The sequence below is a fragment of the Dermacentor andersoni genome, chromosome 9 (genome assembly GCF_023375885.2).
Source record: "Dermacentor andersoni chromosome 9, qqDerAnde1_hic_scaffold, whole genome shotgun sequence".
Lineage (NCBI taxonomy): Eukaryota > Metazoa > Arthropoda > Arachnida > Ixodida > Ixodidae > Dermacentor > Dermacentor andersoni.
This window is the reverse complement of record NC_092822.1, coordinates 12,203,148-12,229,946: the sequence shown is the minus strand read 5'-3', so window position 1 is coordinate 12,229,946 and position 26,799 is coordinate 12,203,148. Positions and strand designations below refer to the sequence as shown.

At 45.3% G+C, this 26,799-nt stretch overlaps 2 protein-coding genes and 1 long non-coding RNA gene across 6 annotated transcripts in view; 1 reads left to right on the top strand and 2 right to left on the bottom strand.

Annotated features, from left to right (window-relative positions):
- LOC126527032 (uncharacterized) overlaps nt 1-1,806 on the top strand; it is a 69,441-nt gene extending 67,635 nt beyond the window's left edge. For all 4 annotated transcript variants that reach the window (XM_050174745.3, XM_050174744.3, XM_050174747.2 and 1 more), the window contains one exon: nt 104-1,806. In XM_050174745.3, coding sequence (XP_050030702.1) covers nt 104-661 — 558 coding nt within the window. In that variant the 3' untranslated portion in view covers nt 662-1,806. The remainder of the gene's footprint in view (nt 1-103) is intronic.
- On the bottom strand, nt 954-7,115 carry LOC140213284 (uncharacterized). Its single transcript, XR_011890257.1, has 2 exons — nt 7,024-7,115; nt 954-3,485 (listed from the first exon to the last, which is right to left on the bottom strand). It is a non-coding gene; the product is annotated as an uncharacterized lncRNA (long non-coding RNA).
- Nucleotides 7,116-8,880: 1,765 nt separating this feature from the next.
- LOC126527463 (ABC transporter ced-7-like) overlaps nt 8,881-26,799 on the bottom strand; it is a 46,411-nt gene continuing 28,492 nt past the window's right edge. Inside the window, exons 11-17 of the mRNA XM_072284352.1 lie at nt 24,237-24,440; nt 21,987-22,184; nt 19,603-19,673; nt 18,816-18,904; nt 17,924-18,100; nt 10,980-11,066; nt 8,881-9,637 (exon numbers count right to left, since the gene is read on the bottom strand). Coding sequence (XP_072140453.1) covers nt 9,321-9,637; nt 10,980-11,066; nt 17,924-18,100; nt 18,816-18,904; nt 19,603-19,673; nt 21,987-22,184; nt 24,237-24,440 — 1,143 coding nt within the window. The 3' untranslated portion in view covers nt 8,881-9,320. The remainder of the gene's footprint in view (nt 9,638-10,979; nt 11,067-17,923; nt 18,101-18,815; nt 18,905-19,602; nt 19,674-21,986; nt 22,185-24,236; nt 24,441-26,799) is intronic.

Sequence of the window (26,799 nt, the reverse complement as noted above, 5' to 3'; positions counted from 1 at the left end):
GAACAAAAGCAGGATGATTCATTACCCACACAGATTACACTGGCCTGTGTTTGTTCTTTGTGCAGAAAGAAAGAAATAAAGATAGTATTATTGTCTTCCGCAGGAGCCTGCCCTAGAGACTGTGGCTGAAGTTGTCGAGGTTGAGGAAGTCCCACTCGAGGTGGACATGGTAGGACCTTCACCGCCCCTAGTGTTCCAGGCTCTGGTCAGGCCGAGTTCTCGGAGTGCCACACCTGACCCAGCAATGCTCATCCACAGCGCACAACCACTTGTCGTCGTCACGCGCCCTTCCAGTGCTCCCGTGACTGTGCCCGAGACTGCTCTCCTGAAAACTGCAGCACGTAAGTCGCTGAGCTGCCGAGACCTGCTGGCCCTTCAGGAGCAGGTGTCGTCGTCGTCAGCAACTTCGCAGGCAGCCGTGGCATCACAAGTGTGCGTTTCGATTGAACAGGCAGGTGGTGGCGTCGCACTTGTGCCGATCATGGTGTCTGGAAACGGTCGCCGACGAGGTGAGGGCGGTGCTGGGTGTGGTGGAAGTGGTGAAGCCAGCGCGTGCGCGTGCAGTCTGAGGCCCATGGCAGTGTGTCGCAAGTGTGGTGCGTTTTGTCATGACGGATGCATAGGCCCCTCTCACCTGTGCGTCACCTGCCTCATACGATGACAGATTGCAGCATGCGCTGTTTTGTCGAAAAGAGACTGGTAAATAGCGCCCGAAAGGTTGAAGCACTCATGGCTGCCACTGCCCAAAGGATGAATTGAACAGCAGAACTGGCTCAAAGTGGTGGTGCATGCACTGATCGTGACTGAAAGCGTGACGCAGCGCAAGTGATGATGTCCCACCGCAGGTCTCCTAACCCTGCCTGTGAATAACAGGATGTCCTTTGTACTTTACTCAGCATGGATTGCATTGTTTTACCAGTGTAACTTGCTGCTTTGAGTTTACTTTTGTCAAGTTTTCTTTTTCTTCTGGTGCAGGATGCCTGACGTGTAATATTTATTCAAGCTGAGCTTTGTTTGCACTGTCCAAGCGCAACAAATGACACTTGCGGCTTCCAGAAACAGCATAGTTGCTGCTGCTATGAAGCTGGTAACGGATGCAAAGAAATGCAAATTGTGTTGGGTGAAGCATTAGCAGCTTCCCTATTATTTCTGTAAGGTGGTCGAGAAGAGTGCCAGGTTCCTCCCCAGGGAAGTGCGGGCAGCTCCGTTTTCAAGGACCCCTGTGGTTGCCAAAGTCTTAATGTTGTTTTCCAGCCTTTCTGTCATCATGCTGGTGTGGTTTCAGAAAAACGCGAGCTTGTAAGAGTGGTTAATGAGGTCATGCACCTAGTAGTTAGGGACTGTCTACATTTTGTGTGTAGTCTTTCCCTCAAACCATTGCTGGTGTGTTTGCAAGTGAGAAATGCCGTGATGATAGACTGCGTTCCCTTTTCCTTTGAACTTAAGGTGGCTCATTTGTACATGTTACGAAAGTAGCTGGGATGGATGTTGTTTGAGAGAATATTTATTTGTCTGGATTCCTGAAGTGTGAATTGGGCTAAGGTGTTCAGGCATGAAACTGACACAAGTGTATGGCAGTTGCTTGGGGAAAGTTCTCATGTGTGCATGTTCAAGACTCATTCAAGTGAAATGTTGCATGAAATGCTTGTTGCATAAAGTTACCTCTAGTATATAAATATATATATATATATATATACATACATATATATATTATACATAGTCCAGCTATGCTGGGTCTTCAGTTTGGCTACTTCTGATATACAGGTCTCTTTTCTCATTGTAAATAAATATTTCCGGTTCGCTAAAGCAGCCTCTCTTTTAATTCTGCACTCCTGTGGTTTGTGATGCTTGACTGTGCCCAGCAGGTTTATCCTATTGAGCTAAGGCAAATATTAGCAATTCAAATAGAATTGATAAGTTGGTGTTCTAATAGTGTGAGAAATGTGCCACTTTTGCCGAGAACAAATCTTCTGTGAGCGGGAAGATAATGTACTAAATGGAATAGAGTAGGGGTGGCCATTGAGTTTCCTATTAAACTTACTGGAGGGAACTCTGGCTCTAGTTAACATGTCGCTTTTTAGCACAAGAAATTTGAAAAGAAGAAAACAGTGAAAGGCAAAAGGATAACGAAAGAGGAGCGCTACACTTACAACTGTTTATTCCATAAAAGAAGCATCCCATATATATATACGAATATACACATGCGCGAATGTATAAGACAAGAAAAGGACGTCAGTCAGCCGAAGGCATTGTTATAAATTTTTATATGCTTAGCAACCTGAATTCCGAATCATAAAGCGTAACAGAAGATTTTGATCTTGCTTCTGCCTAGGATCCTGACAAAAAAAATTGTTGCGTTATCACTGCAATAATTGTCAATGAATATGCATGTTACAGAAATTTATTGGCTTCATCTCCTTAGAAAAAATGTTTAGAAAATTTAGGAAGATAAGGCCTCTGAAGCCACAAGCATGAAGATTGGACAAATCCATGTGCTCTAGCCCCTTTTCTTGTAGTAGTTGAACAATCGCAGCACCAGAGCAATGTGCCTCTAGTAATTTTGGGTAAGCAACACTGTGGTGGTGGCCACAAGATCGTATCTGACTTGTCAACAATAGTTGAGTGCTCATAACAAAAAGCAGCCTGCATCTGAAACTGACAGATTATTAAGGTCAAACACTCACTAAGATTTCCCATTGAATATTGAAGAATTCTTGGATGCTACATAGCTTCTATTAAAGGAATAGTGAAAATTGACAGAGGCCAGATAGGACAAGTCCCGTCTGACCTCCATGTTTGTGTGTCATAGTGTACCCATCTTCTGATAGCTATGTTTCACCAACTAAACCAACAGGAAATGCTCCACAGATGCTGCGTCTCCATACTGCTCCTTTGGCACCTTTTGTGTGTCTGTGAGACACACTGATGCTCCATGCCCCCTTAGCTAACTAATGGCAGCAGAGCATGACCTAGCTCTTTGACGCATTGTGCTCTACCAGCAGTCTTGGAGGCCATTAATGATGTGTATAACTTCTCTATTTGCTTAATTAAAAGATGTGTGTTAAAGGCCAACTTTAACGAAATTTCAATTTGGCTGAATTGCATATAAATGCTAAGCATATCCTGTTGGGCATGTCAAAAGGGGTAGCTGGCCCATGCCGTCGTCTGACTCACCCACGCTAAGGACGTTGTTGAAGGAAGGAACATGTTTTAATCGAGAACGAGAAGTACTGGGTTTATTTACTATATCTACATGAAGAGTGGAGAATGTTACGCCTTGTCAGTCTAGCATGACTGAATTAAAGCACACTGAGAAGGCGAAAAAGTCCGCTTAAAAGGTCTGACAACCAACTTTTAAGGACTTCGTTTTTTTATGGCGCAGTGCAAAGCTCACCTTCAGTAGTGCTTGCATCTGTCCTCCTTGCAATTTGTAGCGATTGTGCATGTTGCTGTGCCTTCAGAATGTCGGAAAAGTATAGATTGCTCTGAAATTTATGACAATGAAACCATATAAAGCATAATAAACAAAAATTTGCAGTTCTGCCAGAAAGTCGAAGCACCAATTGCGATAGCAAATTTAGATAGCTATACGAAGTAATGATAGTAGTTTTATCGGCCATATAAACTTGTAAACATTCGCTTACTAACTAAATGAAGAATGATAGAGTATGTAAGCGTGATTTAACGAGGACATAGAAAGAAACAGACGCACGGAGACAGTGCTGTCTTTGTGTGTGCTTCTTTCTACGTGCTTGTTCAGTCGCGCTTACACATTCTGTCATGGATTCAAATCACTAGCCCGTCAACATGTTGAACTAAATAACCAGCACGGTGTCACGTGCGCACAGGTAAACATGAACACACATTGCTCGATGACAGCGGAAAGTGTCTGTGAAAACGCTGGGGTTAAGAATCGCGGCAGCAGTCGCGAGCCAATTGACCTCCGTGCATCTGTCGCTTCAAAGCGTACGAAACGTTGAAGGCACAGTGCATACGAAACTACCGGCACTACGCGCACTCTGCAAACATCGCAGACCGCTTTCAAGACGCACGAGTGCCAGCAACGCGCCCCTACGGCGTCTATACTACGGCGTCCGCGATTCGCGTGGCCAACGCCGTAGTAGAGAACGCGGTTGTCTCCACTCTGTACGGAGCAGCGGGCGAGGAGGACATCGAGGCACCGTAGCAGCCGCCGGAGAAAGAACGCCCCTCCTCCCTCGCCTCAACCCCCTGCCTCGCGCGCCACAGGAGAGGGTACGCATCCGGGCGGCCTTTCGCTCTCGCGGACGCGATTGAACCGCGTTCGCCGGCTCACCCTCCCATGCTTTCACTCATACGGAACCTCACGGCGACGGTAGAAATGCGCCTGGAGTGTCCATATAATTGCTATCGCTCTAGAAACAAAGCCACAAGAACATCTGAAGCCCTAAGCACGAGGATTAGACAAATCCATGTACTTATCACCATTTTCCCATGGCGGCTGAACGTTTGCAGCGCCAGAGTTCCCTCTACTATATTGTAAATAGAGTTACTGTACATGGCTCCCTGCGGGAGCCATGTACAGTAACTCTAATTGTAGGAAACTCTATGGAGAACCTTACACGACTGTTGATCTCTCAGTAGCGCCTAGGTATGTATAGGTGTTCTGTGGCCTAGGCGCCCAGGCGCGACGCTCGCGAGCGTGGTTGCGCATGTCGGAGCTGTAGCAGACGCCTGGAAACGGATGCTGTCGATTACGGGAGTGTAGTGATTTTCCGTGAGAATATAGCCTCAACTACAAATGTGTGGTGTGCGATCATGCTATCGGTTGACCACGCTTCTTTCATTTCTTGTTTAATCGGAGCTTTGCTTCCTGCTAGCGCTCATACGACGCCGTAAGTTAAATGCGCTGCCACTTCGGTTGCACTCTTAGCGTAAGAACTTTTTGGCTAAGAATTTGCGTACGAACAGCTCTACCTCAGTTTCTCCTATTACGGCAAGCGCTGAAAAGTTACCTTGTAGTTCACAAATCATGGTGATGTCGCCACGCACAAACCAGAAAAAGAATGAAATACGGATGTCGAAAGACTTCCTGTGTACCATTACGCGTGTCATCACGGTGGAAAGACAGCATTGTATCATTTCATCGTTTCACTAAAGGAACAGACGACGAGCATCGAAGACGCAAGATTGATAAAAAACTTGCGCGTTGGCAAAAAGTGACCAACACAACGCTGGTTTGCTCGAGACACGAATTCACTCGGGACGACGACGACTTTCTTTCCGGTGAGTAGACCGTTGCTTTCTTTTTATATCTTTAAATATTATGCGGCCGTTTCAAATCGCGGAGTGCTCGGCCGTTTAGGCAGGCGCTTTAATACCTAATAATGATGTACGCTTAAGCTTAATCTAGTTTTGTTTGATTTTCTGCCCGAGCCTTAGTGTTACTAATAGTTTATGAAGCAATATTCTCGCTAATGTACGCTTGTTCGCAGACACGGTAGCAGTGACCGTAGCTCGGAAGGTCTGAAGTAGACATGACACACGGTATGGCACGAGGCGACATATCGTTTTGATAACATGCTTTAGTATTGCAGTGTAAGCAGAAGCAGCTGTTTTTTTATTCAACGTGGTTAGTTGTCAGTTTATTAGCTCTCAAGAAATTTAGCATCTGTAAAACGGCGCTCGTTCCAGCTTTCGAGCATTCGCCGCTAGTTTGCTTTCCGACACTGCGCACGCAGCTAAATTCCGTTACAACTGGTTCAACTTGTTTCCAGATCTTGCATTTGCATTATTATAAATAAGTTTGCTCAAAGTAAACCATCGCTAAGTTACGGAAATCTGTTGGAAGAGACGCAACTTGCTCCTATTACTACGTACACTTGTTATTCACTTCTCACGTTTCATCGGTGTTTGAGAGTCCCTACAGACGGCGGGTGTTTACTGTGTTCCCAAGCCCGGGGGGGTCACGAGACGTTAATTTGAGGGATCGTCAGTTGTTTGTGCGCAGGCTCGAGAGAGAAAATCTGGGGGCTTTTGCTCCTTGAATATATGACTGTCTAGGTGCTACGGAAGAGATTTCTTAGCGCGTGTTGTAGGCATTTGTCCCTAGGCGTGCCGGCATTGGGGAGTGGGGTCGAGTTTGCGCTCGGACGCTGGCTGCCGGCGCTGTAAAATAGGTGAAGCAGCTGGATCGTAGTTTTCTCGCGCCTTACGGCGATGTACCTTGTAAATAACATCACAGATGTTTCTGTGGGAGCAGTAGAGACCGTAGTAAAGCCCGGGCCGCATATATTGAAAATCTAGAAGCCAGAGCGCCTTAGCAACCGCGGTTGAACGCAAGTGGCTGAAAGGCCGCCGGTGACGATGACTGACCCAGCACGAGCGCCGCAGGCCCGAGAACGTCTGTCCGACGTACCTTCAGACGCAAATTTCTGACTGGTGTTGCAGAAGTAGCGGCGCGCGGTAGTGCTGGACTTAGCGTCGCAAGTTGGCGGCTCGACCTAATTATATATTTATTCAATCGTGTTATTTTTTTACCAATTGTAACAACGTTTCGCATTATTGGCGGCGCCTCCAGGACACCAAAGCGGCAGCGGGGACACCAAAGCTAGAACCCGGACTGGTCCGTGCGTTGAAGCTCGCCGAGGCCTGCGCGCGCCAGGGATGTAAAAGATCGACTGTCCGCTATCGCGGATAGCCAATTTTTTTATGCAAACACCCCCTGGCACGCTTCGGCCTCCGCGGCCTCAACCCACGGGCCGCCCTGCTTCCAGCTTTGATCACCCCGCTACCCCTTGTGTGCCCTGAAATCCTGCACCGCCTGCTTTACTATAACCTCAGGTGCTCTCCTGAGGCCTCCGTTTGCCGGTTACACGTGCCTTCCTGGAGCAGTGCTTGTAAAATATCCGCTCTATCGTCGCGACGAAAAAAAGCGACCCGCGACTTATACAACACCAGTCAGAACCTTGCTGAGAGGCCCTACCCCATTTGGCGGTGAGAGAGTGACGGCATATATACGACAGACGTGACGTGAAATGTTACCTTGCCTGCTCCGCTTGTGTTTGTTGTTCTTGCTCCGCTCGACGCTTTATGCGTGCCTTCGTCTCCTCGGTACTAAGTGCACGCTTCGGCGCCATTCTGGGTTGTAGCGTTGTAGCTGCGCAAAACTGCCTCCCTCTCTCTCTCTATTCCCTCGCAAACATTCTCCCCATCTCCTCCCTCTACTGTCGTTGCTGTTGCGGGTAAGACAAGCGCGGCAGCTCCTGCACTGCAATTTGGACGCCTAGTTACGGCGTCCAGAGGGCATTATGCACGTACGACGCGGCGTAAATGTTGACACGAGCTTCTAGGATCGCCTTTCCTTTGTGCCACACTCCCGTCATGCACTAACGTGATGGCGTTAAGGGCCCCGTGTCGCAGAAAATCCGGCGTCGACACCGCGGCCGCCGCTTGGCAAATAGTTATTTTGAACCACAACCGCGCAGGCCCTGCTCGTGGCGCACACCTTGTCTTACATTATTTACAAAGTTATTCCTCGGAATTTTGAGAATGGCAGCTCAAAAACAAATGTCAGGAAATAAAACACTGACATCGCATATCTTTTATGTTTTTGCCACGTCTCAACCACGTCCCGACGCGACCGGCATCAGCGGCGTGCAAGACCATAGCAGCAGCAGCAGGAAAGCCGAAGAAAGAGGCAAAGAAAGCTTCGCTTTAAAAACTATTAAAGTAATAACATCGCGCCGGCCGCGAAGCAGTGGTTTGCGCAGCCGCCAACTTCTGACGCTAATTTCAGGGCAGCGCGGCTTGTGCAACACCATGTCAGAAGCCTCAGAAGCTTGCCCGTGCGAGCACGTAAGGCAACGTGCAGCGCAATACTCGTCAAGCGTTACAAATGCTATAGCGCATGTTATCTGCCTCGTCTGGATTTGTAGAAATCTCGTTGCTCGGAATTAGAGCACACTCGATGGACGCGAGAAATCGCGGGCGCAAGACATCGCTACGCTGGCGTGATAAGGAGCGCGCGCGTTTGTCAAGGAAATACCGGGGAGTGGGGGGGGGGGGGGGAGGTCGGCCGCCCCTTGCGTGCGGTCTGCTGCTGTGCCACTTGCGAAGCAGCTGTGTCATTGCGCGGATGGGTCGCGCTTCTCGGTACTCGTTGCTTCGAAACATGGCTACCGTAGCGACTATCCTTAGAGCATTGTCATCTCCCTTCTGCGTGCTTTTCGCGGCTCACGGTTCCACCATAGAGAAAGACATGTATGGTTCCACTCATTGAAATATGCAAAACACTTAGGTTGCTGGTGGTGAAAGCGTTCCGCCTGTGAATAACATAAACGAGTGAGCTTTATAATATACACGCCGCAAATACCCGTACGCACGACGTGCGTTCCACGTGGTATATCCGTTCCAGCGAAATGTATCGTTTTGGATAAATTGGTTATGGATGAGTAGCAGTAGAATACTATTGAGGCAATCTTGAAAAAGCTTAGGGCTAATAACTAATTTTCTTATTGATATCACTTAAACAGCACCTAAGCACGCAACGCGTGCACTTGCGGACATGACGTATATGGAGCACGTCGCCTCCGACATTTGCAGCACGCCGCGGGCAGTTGCAACAGGCACCGTGGTCGCGGACAACGCTTATCGAACCGATGTTCCGCACGTTTACATAACCTCGGTTCTATGAACGTCTGCAGGCCCGAAGAACCGTGGTTCAACAAATTGATGTAAATTGTGGGTGAACTGCGCGAGGACGGGACAAAAAAGGAAACAAACACGAGCGCTCGTGTTTCCTTTCTTGTCCCGTGCTCGCGTAGTTCACCCGCAAGTTAGTACGCACCAACAAGCCCAGCTAAGAAAACCCTTCTTCATGTAATATAGATGTTGGCCGCTGGTGACGCCCAATCTCGAAGATCGAGCACGATGAGCCAGGCAGTCGGGCTCATGCGTCACTTCCGGCAAGCCGTCTTTATTAATTTCGGTATCCAAAACAGCTATTTTTGCGAAGCTTTTTCAACGCATTTCATACGAAAATTCTTGCACGGAGACTTCTACCTATCTACACGATCTGAAACTAGCATTTTACGTGGACCAAAATTTTGTTGCAGTTGTGCTGTATTAAGCCGGATGATAACGCATAGAGGAGAAGAGTAACGTTTTTAACATTTAATTTGCCCGCGCCGTTTCTTTATTTTTTTTTTCAGACAGAGGCCCGCGATATACTGTTGTACAACGAACAGTTCGCGGTGTTATGGATGCGGAAAGCGCTGTACATATAGGCTTCCTGTACATCATAAATGTCCATGCGGCATCAGTGCAGCGCCGTGTCCTTTCTACAGTCGGAAAAGCAGCATGCAGCCGACGATGAAGAAAATCGTCCAGCTGGTGTTCACGAGCAGGCCCATGAGGACGTTTGGGTGGGTGAGTCCCCATCCTTTGGACATGACGCTGCGCAACGAATCGGCGGGAAGCGTCAGCGGCATCAGGTAGCTGAAGTAACGTATGACCTTTGGGATGCCTTCCAGGGGCCAAAGAATGCCTGCGACGCGCGGAGAAAGGAATTTGTCGTAACCTGCTATATAGCAAGACACGTGTGGCATGTCATGGTCATGCATATATGATATGTTTCGCTGATGTTCATTCAACGTTGCTATCGTGCCGTTTTCGTCACTGGATTTTCCACTCTGGCGACTTCCTCAGACTATTCTTAGCGTCCGGCCAGTTCCATAATCATCCGAAGCCGTCACAGTGTGCAAGAAAGAAGCGGCGACACGGGTTCGGCCTCCAATCATAGCGATAGTGAAATGAAGGGAGCATCACATTCCGCATGCTTCCGAACACCACCTGCCCACCGACATCCTTTCGGTTTTATTTCTTGCGTCTGTCAGCATAGGCACGATTACTTTCGGAGTATCACTTTTCATTGAACGTTAATTAGCTAAAGCTGACGGAAGTATATGGGACGAAAAGAATGGTGCACATCACAGAAGGGTTACTTCAACCTCGCAGATCTGTACACTGCATTTATAGGATGCCCCGCAGTGAGGCGTCGCGCGCTGTTAGCCGAAGTGAAAGGATCGCGCAGCAACGGGAATGCGGCTCCAGCGTCACAGCGGACTACCAGCAATGGATGCAATTCTAGATGCAACGAAGGCAGCAATGATCCGCCATTTATTAATTTCATTAATCGTCGATCAGCACATGGCAGCATGATGGCGTCATGGTGACGCCAGTTTGTACCATGATGCGCTACTGCGGTGCTCCTAGTCCCCCACATTAGCCGCCGCACCCACGCTGCTTCCCGTTTGCCGCTGGTACCCTCTATAGGGCTCCTTAATTGTCACACGTCTTGATCACGCTACTGCCCGTTTTGCCCCTTCACCGCGTCAGTCAAGTGAAGTTTCGCGGGCCTAGACACTTGCAAAAACAGCTTGCAGAATTGGTCTCGTCCAGTACTCGCGAGGGAGACCTCATGTGAACGCCGAGGCTCGCCGTGCCCGCATCGAGCGAGACGCGGCGTTCGAGGCAAAAGATGCCTCGCTCGTCCCGCCTTTAGTGAACACCATTTCATCCTGGACCTCTTATCTCGAATGACTGCTACGTGCCTGCTGCTGGTGTGGCATAGACTACCGCCCTTAGACAACCGTCTCTGGAATGGTAGGGAGTGGGACAACCAGATCGGGATGTGGCGCTTGCCGCATTAAAACGATTCGCGCTCCACTCGAGCGCTTTGATTTTACGGACATACGCCATTCACAGCGTGCGATGAAGGGCCACGTACGTCTACTACCGCAGAAGAAACAACACATCTCAGATTCCAGCAAGCCGTGTATAGAAGATAGCAGCCAACGCTTCAAGAGCGGCAAAACGTTGCTATAGATTCAGTGGCACACTGCAAATGGTTACAATAATTTTACTGAACGGCTATATATACACCTATAAAAACTGCAGTGTCATCGCAGACTCTTTATGATCGAACTACGGTGGCTTACCGCTGGTCATCATGATTGGATAGTTGATGCCGTCAACTACCATGGCGGCTGTTGTGGTGGTCTCCAGAACCGCTGAGCACATCAACCCTGCCAATAAGAGGGATGATGTTTATAAGAACGGGACAAAGCGACCGACATGAGGTATAGTCTTCTATTCAGTCCTTTCCACCTCATTTCCTCATCTGAACCCCTCTCTCTCTAGATGATAGGGACAAGAGAACGGCAATGCATCCTGTCTCAAGAGAGGGAAGAGACGAAACGCTTGGCGAGTGGGTGTACCCAAAGGCTGAAATCGAAAGCAGTGCTCTTTAAGAAATCAAGTCCTCTCAACTCCCCAGTGAACTTTTCCAGCAGCACGAAGGTACAGAAGGATTTTTAAGCTTATTAGGTGAGATAACATCGTTTGAGGCTGCTCGCCGATTTGCAAAGAAGCGGCAAACACCATCATGAACTGGATGAAATCAAGAAAGAGCACCCCTTGAAGACAGTTTTCTATAAAGTTCAGCTAAATAAATGCTTTTTATGACATCCCCCCACCCCGTTTTAAGTCCACTTCATTTACCGTTTTGAAGTAAGTTATCTGGATGCACCTGTTCATGTTGCCAATTATTCGTCCCTTATAGAGTTCGTCGTAAAGAGAGTGTATACTGTATATAGATGGCACATCGCACCGGCCGAAGGCTCGGTACGTCACACCCAGCTTTAGCCTGAGCCTTATGTAAACTCCACATGTAACATTAGCCTGTGAAGAAGACTGCCGAGCTGTATTGGATGTTGGGTGGTGACTTAATCACTGCACCGAGTTTGTCTAGTACGAAGCTTTAAATTAGTTTCCGGGGTTTTACGTGTCAAAGCCACGATATGATTACGAGGCACGCCGTGGTGGGGGACTCCGGGTTAATTTTGACCACTTGAGCTTCTTTACATGTACCCAATGCCCGGTACACGGGTGTTTTTGCATTTAGCCCCCATCGAAATGCGGGCGCGCCGCGGCCGGGATTCGTTTCCGCAACCTCAGGCTTAGTAGCGCAACATTAAAGCCACTACGCCACCACGGCGGGTGAGCACAAAGCTTGAAGTTCTACCACGCAGCATATGTTTGCCGCACAGGCTGCACGTGTTGAGGGCGAGAATAGGGTGCCTCGATGTCCTCCTTGTTTGTCGTTCCGCAGACAGCGGGGGTGAGATGCGCATTGAGGCACCCCAGGCGCCGTAAGCGAGAACAGAGTTACTGTATAGGCTCCTGGGCAGCTGGGGAGGATCCGGTAACAGCAGATTTGTTGAAGTATGGTGGGCAGATTGTTCAAGAAAAACTGGCCACCCTGTATACGCAATGCCTCATGATCTCGCGCGTACCGGAATCTTGGAAGAACGCCAACATAATGTTAATCCATAAGAAAGGCGACGCCAATTAAGACTTGAAAACTTATAGACCGATCAGCTTACTGTCCGTTGCCTACAAAGTATTTATTAAGGTAATCACAAATGGAATCAGGGACACCTTAGACTTCCTGTCAAACAAGGGACCAGGCAGGATGTCATAAAGGCTACTCAACAATAGACCATATTCACACTATCAATCAGGTGATAGAGAAATGTGCAGAGTATAGCCCACCCTTATATATAGCTTTCATTGATTACGAGAAAGCATTTGATTCGGTCGAAACCTCCGCAGTCATGCAGGCATTACGGAATCAGGGTGTACACGAGCCATATGTAAAAAACACTGAAAGATATCTATAGCGGCTCCACAGCCACCGTAGTTCTCCATAAAGAAAGCAACAAAATCCCAATAAAGAAAGGCGTCAGACAGGGAGATACGATCTCTCCAATGCTATTCACTGCGTGTTTACAGGAGGTATTCAGGGACCTGGACTGGGAAGTATCGGGGATAAGAGTTCATGGAGAATACCTTAGTAACTTGCTATTCGCTGATGATATTGCCCTGCTTAGTAACTCAGGGGACCAATTGCAAAGCATGCTCACTGACCTGGAGAGGCAAAGCAGAAGGGCGGGTCTAAAAATTAATCGGCAGAAAACTAAAGTAATGTTTAATAGTATCGGAAGAGAACAACAGTTTACGATAGGTAGCGAGGTACTGGAAGAGAATTTACTTAGGGCAGGTAGTGACCGCGGGTCCGGATCATGAAACTTAATCAGAAGAATAAGAATGGGCTGGGTTGCGTTTGGCAGGCATTCTCAGATCATGAACAGCAGGTTGCCATTATCCCTCAAGAGAAAAGTGTATAACAGCTGTGTCTTACCAGTGCTCACGTACGGGGCAGAAACCTGGAGGCTTACGAAAAGGGTTCTACTTAAATTGAGGACGACGCAACGAGATATGGAAATAATGATGGGTGTAAAGTTAAGGGATTAGAAAAGAGCAGATTGGGTGAGAGAACAAACGCGAGTTAATGACATCTTAGTTGAAATCAAGAAACGGAAATAGGCATGGGCAGGGCATTTAATGAGGCGGAATGGCATCTTAGTTGAAATCAAGAAAAGGAAATAGGCATGGGCAGGGCATGTAATGAGGAGGGAAGATTACCGATGGTCATTAAGAATTGCAGACTGGATTCCAAGAGAAAGGAAGCGTAGCAGGGGGCGGCAGGAAGGTGGGCGGATGTGATTAGGAAGTTTGCAGGGACAAGATGGCCATAATTAGCACATGACCGTGGTAGTTGGAGAAGTACGGGTAAGGCCTTTGCCCTGCAGTGGGCGTAGCCAGGCTGCTGCTGCTGATGATTATGATAGGCTCCTTAAAGTGTACAGTAACTATATAGTATATATAGTGCATGTAGTTACTGTATAGGCTCCCTAAAGGGAGCATATGCAGTAATTCTAGGCGAAGACATACCATGGCTCCGCCTGCCACCAGCGCCTAGACGACGTGTAAAGTTGGATCACGTGAAGGATCCTTTCCTTCAGCGCCGTCACGTGCTTAGTTTTTCGTCGCTGCTGCCACGGATTTCAATTGGTTGCACTTGTCTTACGCAACAGCGCTTGTTCTTCGTTGAGTTTAAGATTTGATATGCTGTATGAGAACGTAATTCGTGACAGGTCTTGCTATACGTACTATCGTAGAAATAGAAAGCACGGTAGTTTCTGCAGAAGTCCTACGGTCGTTCAATTCCGCTGGAAAATCTTAAAGCGCGCATACACTTTTAAGAAATAACAAGTTACATTCCCAAGAGCGAATCAGTTGAATGCGGGACATACGCGACTAATGGAGCCAGTCGTGCGCGTGGCACGACATATCTTGTGCATCAACGGCGTTCAGTGGGTTAGAACATGTGAATTAATTTTGTCGTAGATGTTCGGTATTTATTGTTTCGTTTTTTTTTTCTTTCTCGCGGACAACGTGCGCACTCGCCGCATCGTTCGGTATTGATAGAATCTTTGGCCGTTTGCACCCCACGATGCATCATCATCTGCATCATCATCATCTCCATCATCTGCATAACTCGATGCATGCTGCGAGTATCTTCCTCATTTAACTTACTAGCAATATTGTTGACAGATAAACATACGTTGCGGTTTGTTTGTTTATGTTTTAACACCCGTATATTGCAAGTAGGCCTTCGGTATCAACGCGCACCTTCATTAATCCGCAAAATGAGGGTGTCGTGCTGCGTAGTCGTGCGTCGTTCGCATTCACCCTATAGTAACGGACAACACACGACGATGTACCTTGCCGTAATTTTGTTGAGCGTGCGGACGCCCGAAGATCGAGAACGAAAGAAAAATAAAATAAAAACACGAAACGATACGAAGTGACGTGGGGAGTAGTCACATTCTTTTTTAAATTTATATTCTGGAGGATTTTCCGCAAGGCATAAGTAATAAAGGAAAGTAGAATAAAAAGAAAGTTAGTCATGTTTTTGTTTCGTACTGTAAAGTTTATGTAAGTTAACCCCTGCTTGTATTGCATAGTAGTCAAGACCGTTCTTGTTTGCACGGCTGATGAGAAAATTCATACTCTCTTTTTTTTTTTTCACTACAGAAAACGTTATCCCCAACTGTAACCTGGCCGCATCTTGAACGATAACATTGTTTGACGAAAAGTTGCCTTACTAATTTATAAATTTCTATGAGGCATTTTTAACCCATTCAGGCTCTCAGAAGAATCTCTGACCAGTTTACTTTTGCATAGAGCAGGTCTTGTCGCTGCCGTCTAAACGAACAATCCGATCAGAACAGCAAACCGCGGCTTCGGTTGGATGTATTCTCCAATGAATGCACTAAAGAGCACGAAGAAGGCCCCGAGCAACTTATTCCTGCTCTAATTATGCAGTCAGTACTGTTCAATGACAACGGGCAGCGTTTATGAACAATCAAAATAAATAAACCTCCTGAATCTCGGCGCTCCCGCCGCTGCGAAGAGATATCACGTGATCCAGTTTCCGCAAGGAACGATCGCAGCGCCAGCGCTTCCTGTGTAAGCGCTCGCACCCAATAACCGCATGATGGCGGTGCTCATGACGCGAAGCAGCCCACTTGGCACAATTACTCCTTGCTTCCTGTATCAAAACTGAGAAGTACCTATCTAGTGCGTCAAATATGTTTGCGCGCCGACGATGCTTGCGAGTTTGTGCACTTGGAAAGCTTTTTACCAATTTTGAAGGCAATAGCTTTGACTTACTTTGGAACCACTCTAAAAACACATGCCACTTTTGACTAGATAAATTCATACTGCACAAGAAAAAGAGCGTTAAAAAGCAGCATTGATAAATCGCAATATCATTCGTATGAAACGCAAAATTAGGAGATTGAAAAGGTTCGCGTGCAGCCAACATCTGACATCTGCCTGACATCTGAAGCCTCACATCTGAAGTTTAAAGCACGCTTACACTTGCAGTGCGTAGTTCAAGGAATTCTTATTTCAACTCGTGTTTTCTTAACTTTATAAAAACCACTCAATTAAGTTTTCGAATTATGTTGCGGAAAAAAAGAAAATAAACACCTGTTCCAAATGACAGTACATGGACAGTTGGTTACGGAGAAGAGGGACAACACTTTAATGCTTTCTTTCACAATCACAATGTCTTCTCGGATTCCAGTTAATGTTCGCGTAACTGCACAATGTCCCATTTGCTTGACGTCACTTTTATTTCGTTTGCTGGTGTACTTTTTGTGTTGTTTGAACCTGAAACTAAAAAGTTCATGTGGACCTGATGATATCCCAATATTGTTCCATAGGACATATGCTGTAACCTCCGCAAAGCTTATTATAAGAGAGAGAGAGAGAGAGAGCAAATGATAAAGGAAAGGTAGGGAGGTTAACCAGGACTGAGCCCGGTTGGCTACCCTACACTGGGATTAAAAGAAGAAGAGAAAGATTAAAAGAAGAAAAGAAAGTCTACTGCGGATAGCCTTCGGTCACTCAGTCCGGATCACAGACGCTGACTCAATCCAGTAGCTTTCAAATATCGCAGCAGCGCTTTTGTGACCTTTTGTAGCTGCGATATGCGAGGCCATGGTCCCAAGATCTTGTTCAAGGTGAACGGTGTTCTATCTAGCTGATTGAGAGCTGTGCAGAGATCATGTCTCGTTTTTAAAAGATGGGCAGTAGCACAGTAGATGTTCTATAGTTTCCTCGACAACACATGGTGCTTCGTTACTGTCGTTCGAATTACCATGCGACTGAAGAAAGCCGAAATCGTGCGATTTTTAACAAGGTAGACCATCTGGTATTAGAAAATTACCTTTCTATTTCCTCGTGCTGCAAGTCCATTGATCATATCACAGCAACTGAATTTAACGAAGCTTTAGAACAGCATTCTTTTATACCTAGCTTTCAGCACGGGTGTAGACGAGGGTACTGTGATTGATTTGTTCGCTTCAACCTTTGACAAGAATGGCAAATTGACATAGATTTATTTTTGTTTTAAATTTGCTGAAGCCTTAGATACGGTCATACCTGATAAACTAATATTCAAGGATGTTTATTTGTTGGATATCCGCTTATTTGTTCAACTGGAAACAGCTCGTTGAAATTGGCGGTGGGAAATCGGGCTGCCTCCCAGTCACATCCGATGGGCTGCAGGGCAGTGTCCTCGGTACTCTTCGTTTTATTTGATACATTGGCAGCATTGTTGTCACTGCTGAAGATGGTGCACAGATTCGGTTATTTACCGATGATTGTGAGCTTTTTAATGATATTACTTCTATGAATGATCAAATTAATCTATGTCTTGAATAATATTTCTGCACGGTGCGCAGCTGGTGGGTAATGTCACTTAACAGATAAAAGCGTATTAGGTCTAATGATGAACAAAAAATCACCGCTACTTAATACGTAAAACTTCATCACCTCTTTATGATCTAACTACAATTATCTATAGGAGTCACTCTTAATAACACCTTGTCACGGAACATTCACATAAGTAACGCTAGTTCTTCAATCTTCCGGAAATTGTCTTTTGAGGTACAAATCAAGAAAGCCTCTACTAACGTAAATATGCTCTTCTACTCGTCCCTAGTTAGACCTAAGCTCAAGTATGCACGTGTAGTTTGGGCCCCTACATTAAGTCTAGCATCAATAGCCTTGAACGAATCCAGAGCAAATCTGTTAGATTTTATCCGACAAATTTTCAAAATATGATTCTTCCACCGACAAAAGGAAATGAATGAAATTCAACCTTCATCCTTCATTGTCGCACTTGTTGCCATTGTATGTACTATTTGTTGCCTTCACCGCTTGGGCCACGTATCTGCAGTATTTTATAGATCAAATAAATCAAATAAATATAGAGAATATAGAATCAGACTGTCTAAATTTATCTTTTAAGAACACGAAGTTGGCATAGACCGGAGCTCCATGTTGCAGGTTCTCTGCGTTATAGTGGTACTGATGACGCAAACCAGTCTATTTGAATCTGATCTACAGACCACCTATATTGATCTCTCTCTATATAAGAGGATCTAGAAGGATGGTTCTGTACCTAGCGCCATGCCGCACATGCCCTGCATGATGGCGATGATTATGACGCCGAAGAGTGAGCCCCTCGAGGGCAGCTCGAACACCACGAAGCCGACGAAGAGCAAGAGTAAGTCCTGGGCGACCACCACGAACGACAGGGAGCACACGTGCGACAGCACGATCTCGTAGGGGCGCACGCCTGCGTTTGAACGCGGCAGGATATATATAGTTGTATACATGGCTCACCCTGTGTGTGTGGGGGGGGGGAGGGGGGGGGGGGCGGAACGCGATTCGTCGCGTAGCTTAGCTTAGTGCATTGGTTCGCGGCATTTCATTGTTGGTACCGCTTGATGGTTTAATTAAGCGGCCGTGTTCGTACTAGCGGAACTCGGCGCGGCAGTACAACACGTATCATACTACAATGATATTATACGTGTGGTGATATATAGTGCGGTGCTATAGTAAATTATGCCGCAGTAATGAAATAGTATATAAACTAGTTCACTATTCTAGTACACCATACATCCATACCTGCGCTGCCTGAGGCGAGTGTGCACGTATACGTGCAAAAACTGCCGTGCTCATTATATACGCTGGCGAAACTAACGGCGAAGGGCAGCACTGCCTAAATTAGTTCAGGTGACGATGAATTTGCGTATAGGTCTAGAGAAAGCGAAATATAAGATGACGGTGATGGCGGCAGTCACGTCTCCGCCACAGTAGCAAAATGCGCTTGAAGACTTTATGCGATTGCGTTTCTACAGCTATAGGCTTACGTGCTTATATTAAACAACTTTCCAACTGTAAACATAACACGGACTTTTATTCCCTCACTTAAATAATCCACATAGGTTTCGCCTATCTTCGAATAGACAGAATGAAGCCTGGGCCGAGTATACATGTCATATAGTTACCGGCGACGATGCACCTTTCGAGCAACCCGTCGCCTTTCTCGCCGAGCAGCGTGTTTATGCACAGCGTTGCCGATATGAAGTAGATGAACCTGCGCAATAAAGAAGAGGAGGAATAAACCTGTATGAGCGTGTCGCAATCTCCGTGTATCCTGTCTAACATATTGTGTACACCGAGGTCCTTCTTTCTCCGTGCCGAGGTCGTAAGAAAGAAAACGTTCGCTTTTCGTGCTTCTTTTCTGTCACCCACATGTGAGTAATCACGAATAAATGTATTAATTTTTCAATCTTTATGTATGCTCAAGGGCGAAGGTCAGAACTGTGCGACCCCTAGTAATAAGCTCATTGGTCGTGCATTTATGACTGGCTAATTTACATTGAGGAACAAAACATTTTCTTAAGTACATTGTCGTTCCTGAAGGGCAAATTCTGAAATGTGGCAAGTTTGAGCTGTGCCTGCAGTTTCTCTATAGTAAGGAGCGCATTTGTATAGCTCTACACTTTCTGCTGCTGAGCGTGAAGGCACGGGTTCGGTTCCCATGGGCAGAACGCAAAGCATTTGTGTGCTTCGATTTCGGTGGACGTTAAAGAGTAGCTGACGCTCAAAATTAACCCCAGAGCCTTCCACTATCTCAATAGCCAGTTTAAGCTTTTGGGTGTTAAATGAAATCAATCAATCAATCAATCAATCAATCAATCAATCAATCAATCAATCAATCAATCAATCAATCAATCAATCAATCAATCAATCAATCAATCAATCAATCAATCAATCAATCTTGTCACTTACGTCATGATGAGCCCGGGAGCGACAAATTCAGTGAACGTCGGTTCCCTGCTGCCGATGACAGGCTCTTCCCTCTGTCGCCAAGACAACGCGCAAGGAACGGTTGGTCAAATGTTGCAATGTCGCACATACGGTCGCACATCCGTGTTTATTGAATTTGCAAGGTGAATATACCATTACAGGGAGTCTAGGTAGTGCAGTATGGTTTAATACATCGCATTATAATTGCACGAAAGCTAATTTTTGACTCATGATGGCAGGGGATGCTTGGACGCAGATTTGAATCCGGGCTGCGGTGGCCGCATTTTAATGAACCGGAATGCAAAAACGCTCATGTGCAGTACCGTTGTGGTAAAATTAGCCCGATGCTCTGCACTACGGTGTCTCTCATAGTCTGTGTGGCTTTGGGAAGTCAAACCTAATCGATGGATAGCGATCAACGTATATGTAGCAATTTAGGGGTGGCTGCATAATCGAAGTTTCGAATAGGAATCTAATACCACGTACTAACCATTGGTATTCGTATTTAAAAAGTAACTATTCGTTATTTTCGAATATTTTAAGCTAGCCAAATATTCCGTTGCAAGCGAATGTTAAAGTCTGGTTACAGTTCTCCATCTGCTAGACAATTTATCGCAAATTATCACAAGTGATACAACGGCAAAAGTTAGAGGTAATGCAGAAACAAAATGGACAACAAGCTTTGCTTTCGGTTTAGCAGCGGAATCCTACACATGACAACCTGCAATTTTTGCTTGAAGTCTGTCATTTAGTGTTCTTGACAGCGTATTAGTCATGTAGCAGTCTTAGCTTCTACGCAATAACCTGTCAAATTTTTCTTGAAACGGACACTTTCACATGTGCATATGGCACAGAATTCCATCAGCAGATTTTCTTTTTCCAGAACTTCTGACGTATTTACGGCAGCTGGGGATATTTTTTAGAAAGCTAGTCATATAGAAGTCACTCTTTCAGATATCCAAAATCAAGAATGGGGCTGACAGATGACGAGGCCGCCTTTGACAAAGATGGATTCTCCTATCAATACGTTAGCCAGCCTTTCTGAGGCACCTTATCTCTGTTTATAACCTTTATTACACAGTCTTCCTTGGAAAGCGTGTCTGCAGCTATGCTCTGAAGTTGTGGAGAGGCTATACGTACAATTTTCTTGTATCATATTTAGTGGTCGTGTGTTTAAAATTGATCCTTTGTCACCGATAGTTAGCTGTCTTCTTTTTTTTTATACGAGTCAGTATAGCTGTGATAACTAATTACACAGAAATAAGAACTTGTGCTGTAAATATGTGCATCAGCGTTTGATTTTTTGATATTTGGTTTGATATTTGATACCTATTATTCGTATTCGATTCGTATTCGATAAGTTGATGTTCGCCACGTCTAGTAGTATTATATCCCTAAGGTGTTGGCTTTCAGACGACACGCAGAGAGAAGTCGCAGATAATAGCAATGCGTTTCTGACAACCCGCAGAACCTCAAAGTGGGTTGCACTGGAACCAATAATTTTTCTTTGAGTGTGTCGGAGAATCATCGCACTTGGTGGCGCCACGACATCGCGCAAAAACATGCGTCACATACGGTGACAGATGCGTCAGTCAACCTTCGACGGCTTTGTCACAAGCAGAAGTGTCGTACCTATATGCGGTAGTGTCTGCGAATCAGATCCTGATTATCCGGCCACGAGGTTTCCACGTGTTTGCATCTTTCGTTTCCGCGCACATGTGAGGGTACTTCTGTTCTTTCTTTGTGGTTTTCTGCTTTTCTGTTTCGTTGCATAATAGAATATTCGTTGCGGGTTAGCGTCCGTGTTTGACGTTTCTTTGTTTTTTCCACGCCTTTCTCGCGCTGGTTTTTTGTTAAGACGTCATTGCAGGTTCTATAGGCGCTTGAAAATAGTGGTGAACATAACTCATATAATCCTTATAGGGGTTGAGTTCTTTACACGAAAGTAATCAACGAACGTAAGCAAGAACGTGTTTTCTTTTGTGTTCACGTATTTCTTTATTTGGATTTAACAAAATTCGGATAATAATCCCATACGAATACTTGGGATTTGACATGCCGGAAGTTCACAAAAGCGAAATTATATTTTTGCGGCACACGGTAGCGCACAACTATTTCTGTTTATTCTCACTGGGACATAACTTTCACCTCAGCATAAATAAGAAGTAATGGGCGTTTTTAATGCTGCGTAGGCGGCTAGGAACTTATCTGCTACAAAGGGCAACCCATTGCTTGATATTCGGTGACACTACACGTAGTCTCCTATGCATCAATTATGCAAAGGTGGAACTCACGTTAAATAAATACTATCGCTATTGCATTTGTGTTATTAAAGCAAACACAGCAAAGTGAAATTTGATGCCCACCACAAGAACGCTTTGGAAGTGGAGCATGTCGATCGTCGATGACGGCAGCGCCGTTGCCAGCGCTTTCGCCAAGTATGTCGCCATGGTCATCGACACTTGCTGGTCTGCAGCGTGAGAAAACGGGGGAGCTTCTGTTATGATGCTGGGTAGAACCGAAATTAGTACCGAAATCCGTCGCAGACACAATAGTGCAAATGCCTATTGTTGGGCATTTAAAAAGAATAAAATGTGTACGCTGCAGACGCAGTGATACAAAGGCGGACGGCAACACTACTTCTCAGATGTCGAAGGTCCGTGGTACGGATATCATGTGTTGATAAATAATTACTATTGCCAAGGAAACATGATAGACGTGTTTATGGTTTCTGCTAGAGACACCGCGAAATTTGGGTGAGGTGCCGTTAAAAATACAAAGTAAAACTAAAGCGATTGATTAGCGTTCCAAGGCGCATGTCCGGATATGCGCTGTAGTTGAGCTTCTGCCTAAGCCATTTGGTCAGGCATATCGGTAGAAGGAGAAAACGAGAACAAATAGCGCATACCGGCTGTATAGGATACCACGCTACAATCAAGTAAAAAAAGAAAGAACAATAATTTTGGCTTACTTTATACTTTTTTCCTACAGAATGATTCGTCGGGATACTTCACGCAGCTCAGTGGGCAATTGATGATGATTATATTCACTTGGAGACGGAATGGCGGCTCATTTCACAAAGCTGGTTATTTTGAGCTTTCTTTTGCGTCCTAATCTTTAAGCAGATCTTGTTTTACGGAAGTAACGCTGTCCTCTCTCTGCAGGCGACTGACTCAAAGCAGGCAGCACGTATGGTTCGGCAGGCCTTGGACTCCTATATTACCACCGGCACAGACTATACAATGACCTGCGTTTGTACCCTGAAAACTAAAACAAAAAAGGAAAATTTCGCGCTTACCGCTACATTGCTATTGCTCAGTTTTCTCAGTAATATCATCGATACAACGCTTGTGACTGTTACTTGCCTGGTTTGTGATGGAAAAAGCAACAAAAACGAAGATGCCTCTGGCTGCGCTCTTCGTAGGAGGGTGTATAAAAGAATAGCGTATTTGACGTCACCAGAGACGTAACGCGACCTGGCAGTTTTTGGCGCCTGCAGTATGACAAAGCATGTCCTTCGAGATTGGCTCCTTCTATTTGCTGGGGCGGTGTCATGTGGACTACACGATCGCGTGGCTCACTCGAAGGCACATTCACATTGTTTTACTGACACACCACGCAAATGACAATAGCAAGTTGTATATTGAGCGATCCGGGGCATAAAATTTGACCTCGCCTCTAATCTTCAGCAAAGTCAGAATAGCGGTAAGCACAGAATTATTCAAGTTCTTAAGGTCGGGCCCAACTCCGATGCCGCCTGCTCAAATACATGTAAAAATCAGAGATGCTTTCGTGAGAAAACTGCTGGGCCGATTTTAGTGAAGTTTGTTACATTTGAGAGGGAAAATTAAAAACAGTGACCTTAGATAGCAGAATTTTGACTTAGGGTCTGAATTTTTTGGTGAAAATTCACAAATTTGGTAAGCTAAAGAAAGAAAAACAAAAAGAAGCACGCGCGAAGTTTACACATTCGTAACTCTACATAAAAAACAGATATCACAGTTCTGTCAACTGCATCTGTTAGAGCATCTAAAGCGGACAAACTTGATATAATAAATTTACAGCTTACGTGAAACTGTCGCAATGTTTATGAGGATTTTGCAAAATTCCTGCTCACAGATTGTTGGTGCATTTCAGAGCAGCATATAATAAACAATTTTGATCGCTTTAGATGTATTATTAGGTGCAGTTACAGAACTGCAATAACTTCTTTTTGAAATTTTACGAATAGTTAAGATTATTATTAAAATATAGCCGGCCTAAATAAAGGATCTGCTTTATACAATTAATGAATTTGAACGTTTCCTTTCAAGTGCATCAATCAAATTTGGTGCAATGGTTGCCGAGTAGAGATTTCTAAGTTTGAGGTCGTTTTCTCAGCAAGTTATCTCTTGGCTTGAAACAAACATTTGTGAGATTTCTAAGAGCACAATTCAAGATTCTGGTTTGAGTAAGTGTTCCCCTTTGGTTTCTCTGGAACAGTTGACACTGAAATGATCCTCACAGAAATCTAAGGGGAGGGTGCGAGCGAAGAAAATCGGAAAGCAGAAAAGGAATCCGGGTGGAACGCCAAGTTGAAGGCAGGGCACTGTACTTATTCACCCAAACAAGCTGACCCGCATGAATACGCAGAAGTGCTTACTGGACATGTCCAGGTGGGCGTGCAAAGAGGCGAAATCTAGCAGCCCTTCACTGAGCTTCACAGTGGTGCCGAAGCGGGCCTTGAGGCTGGCCGTGAGGTTTACCTTGGCGTGTACCACTCCGTACGTCGTGCCCGTTTTCACAGATTCGATGCCACTGCTGAGGGTGTCGTAGTTTACCTGCAGCAAATGGTTGGTTAGTGTCTGTCAAAATGAGCGCGACACCGATTTTGGTGAGGTCGGTTGGGTCTAAGACGAGAAGTTGCAAGGTACCGACCGTCAGGAACATTTTTATGTAAGCTTATTTAAAGAGACTGTCTACCGTTATTCAAGAACTTTCTACATTGTAGTGGAATGGAACGCCTACCATTTGAAGTATCTAAACATGCAGCTGTTTCTCTGGGAAGGAGTAGAAATATTTAAAGCGGAATTTTTCGATCTGCGCAGTCTCTTCTTAAAGCTGTGTACGGACGCCGACAGCGCTGCTTACTGGACGTGGCGGCAGCCTCGGAGGCCATGCGTGAATGCACCCCACCAGTCCTCGTGACTCCATTTGTTTGCACAAGGCAGCGTCAGTTTTCAACACGCGCTAGCTGAAAACGAAATAAATTACTCTCCTATGTAAATCAAAATGAACAGAACAGTATAAAATACAATTTCCGGCAATAGAATATTGTATGCAAGCAAAATAACTCTCCCTGCGCTCCTTCTTATTTACGTGAAGGTGTACGCATTGGTTGCACTGTTTCACCGTGGAGCGGTGCCACATATCACTCTTGCACTATGCTTGCACCCTCGGTTATTAATGTATATTTTCTTATTTTTTGGGATACAAGCCAGCTTGTATTCGTCAATACGACACAATCGTCTCATTCCCACCACAATCCAAAGGCATGTTCCGAGTGGTATAAAGTCAATGTTTCTGCAACACTTCCCAATATTATACGAAAATACCCTACGAAAATACCACCAATATCATCAAGTAACGAGCGTCCCAGAAAAGCGTTCCCGGATGTACCAAGGGTTACCTATCGCGGCAACAGGAACTTTAAAGACATGTTAGTGCACGCAAAAGTCAGACATCATCATTCTCCCGTAGTAAAAGTATGTTGTCGCCCCAGATGCAAAACCTGCAGGCACCTTCAAAGCGACATTAAAATTAAAAGCACCGCAAATAGTTATACACACGAAGTGAAATCTAGCTTCACTTGTACAAGTTCGGATGTGATTTATATGCTTGAATGTTCCTTCTGCAAGAAACAATATATTGGTGAAACGGGACAATCAATGAACGACAGATTAAACGGACACCGCGCGGACACAGCTAAAGAGCTTCCCAAATCTATCGCCGAGCATTCCAACCAACCAGGTCATAACTTTGATGAATTTAAACTCTACATCTTACAGACAAATTTCCGTTCTGAACGAGAAAAAAGATACAGAGAGTCATACCTTATCCATGCATAAATTCAAGACATTGCAACCGATAGGCATAAAAGTTTCAAAGAGAGCTTTAGAATCTATTCGCTATACTAGATTTCAAGCTATATATAGACAACAACACTTAGTTTGGTTGCTCAGTGTTTTATTTCGTTCTTTTCTTTATTTATTTATGCCATTTCAGTATTTTCTTCTAATTTCTTTTCACGAACACCGCTTTCTGCCGCTCCTTCGGCCACCAGCGAAACAGGTAATAGAGGGGTGCTGTGCCAACACCCTCTAGACTAGGCTAGTCTAGAGGGTGTTGGCTGTGCACGCCGTTGACACGCCGGCTGACACACGGCCGTTGACACGTGACTGACAGACGGCCGTGTACCCTCGCCGCTAACTTCGCTCGTTGCCGCACCCACCCGCCTTGCGCCCTCTCCCCTTTAGAAGAACCCCACCTATATATACTGTGGCGAGGAAAGCATATATCGCCTTGAAGAAGACAAGTCCATTTGCCGAAACGTTGGCTCCTGCTTTCACCTTGGTCTCGGTTTGCTCATCGTCTTGGAATTTCCATCTCTCGCCTTCCCCCTGACTTCCCAATATTGAATTCTTTAAGAAAATAAAAATGAACCATGAAGTTGCAAATCTGTAAATCTACGTTACAAACATATCTCAATGTTCTGACCAATAATGACAATCCAGATGTTCAAAACCGACAAGCTTTACATTTAAACTGTTCTAGTTATCTACAACTAATTTGTAAATACAGGAGACCTTGCAAAACTGAAGCATGCAGTGCAAGGAATTAAAGTAAGCTATAAATAATTATATTCAGACGCTCTTAATCCATGGGTACAGTTCTCAGAATTGCGGTGTTTTTGTGCGGATGTTGGCTACTCGGTGCTTTGATCTTATGTTTTTTTTAATATCTGTATTTCTGAACAAATTTAGTACCCTTGTACCTTCGAAAAATGTGTGTGGAACGGATATGTATAACTCACAGAGCAACTCTTCTAACTTGTTTATATTTACAACAAATTATATTCCTGGTACGGCCTTCCATGAAAATATGTTTTAAATAATGCCCAATGCTGTGCCAAGAAAACCA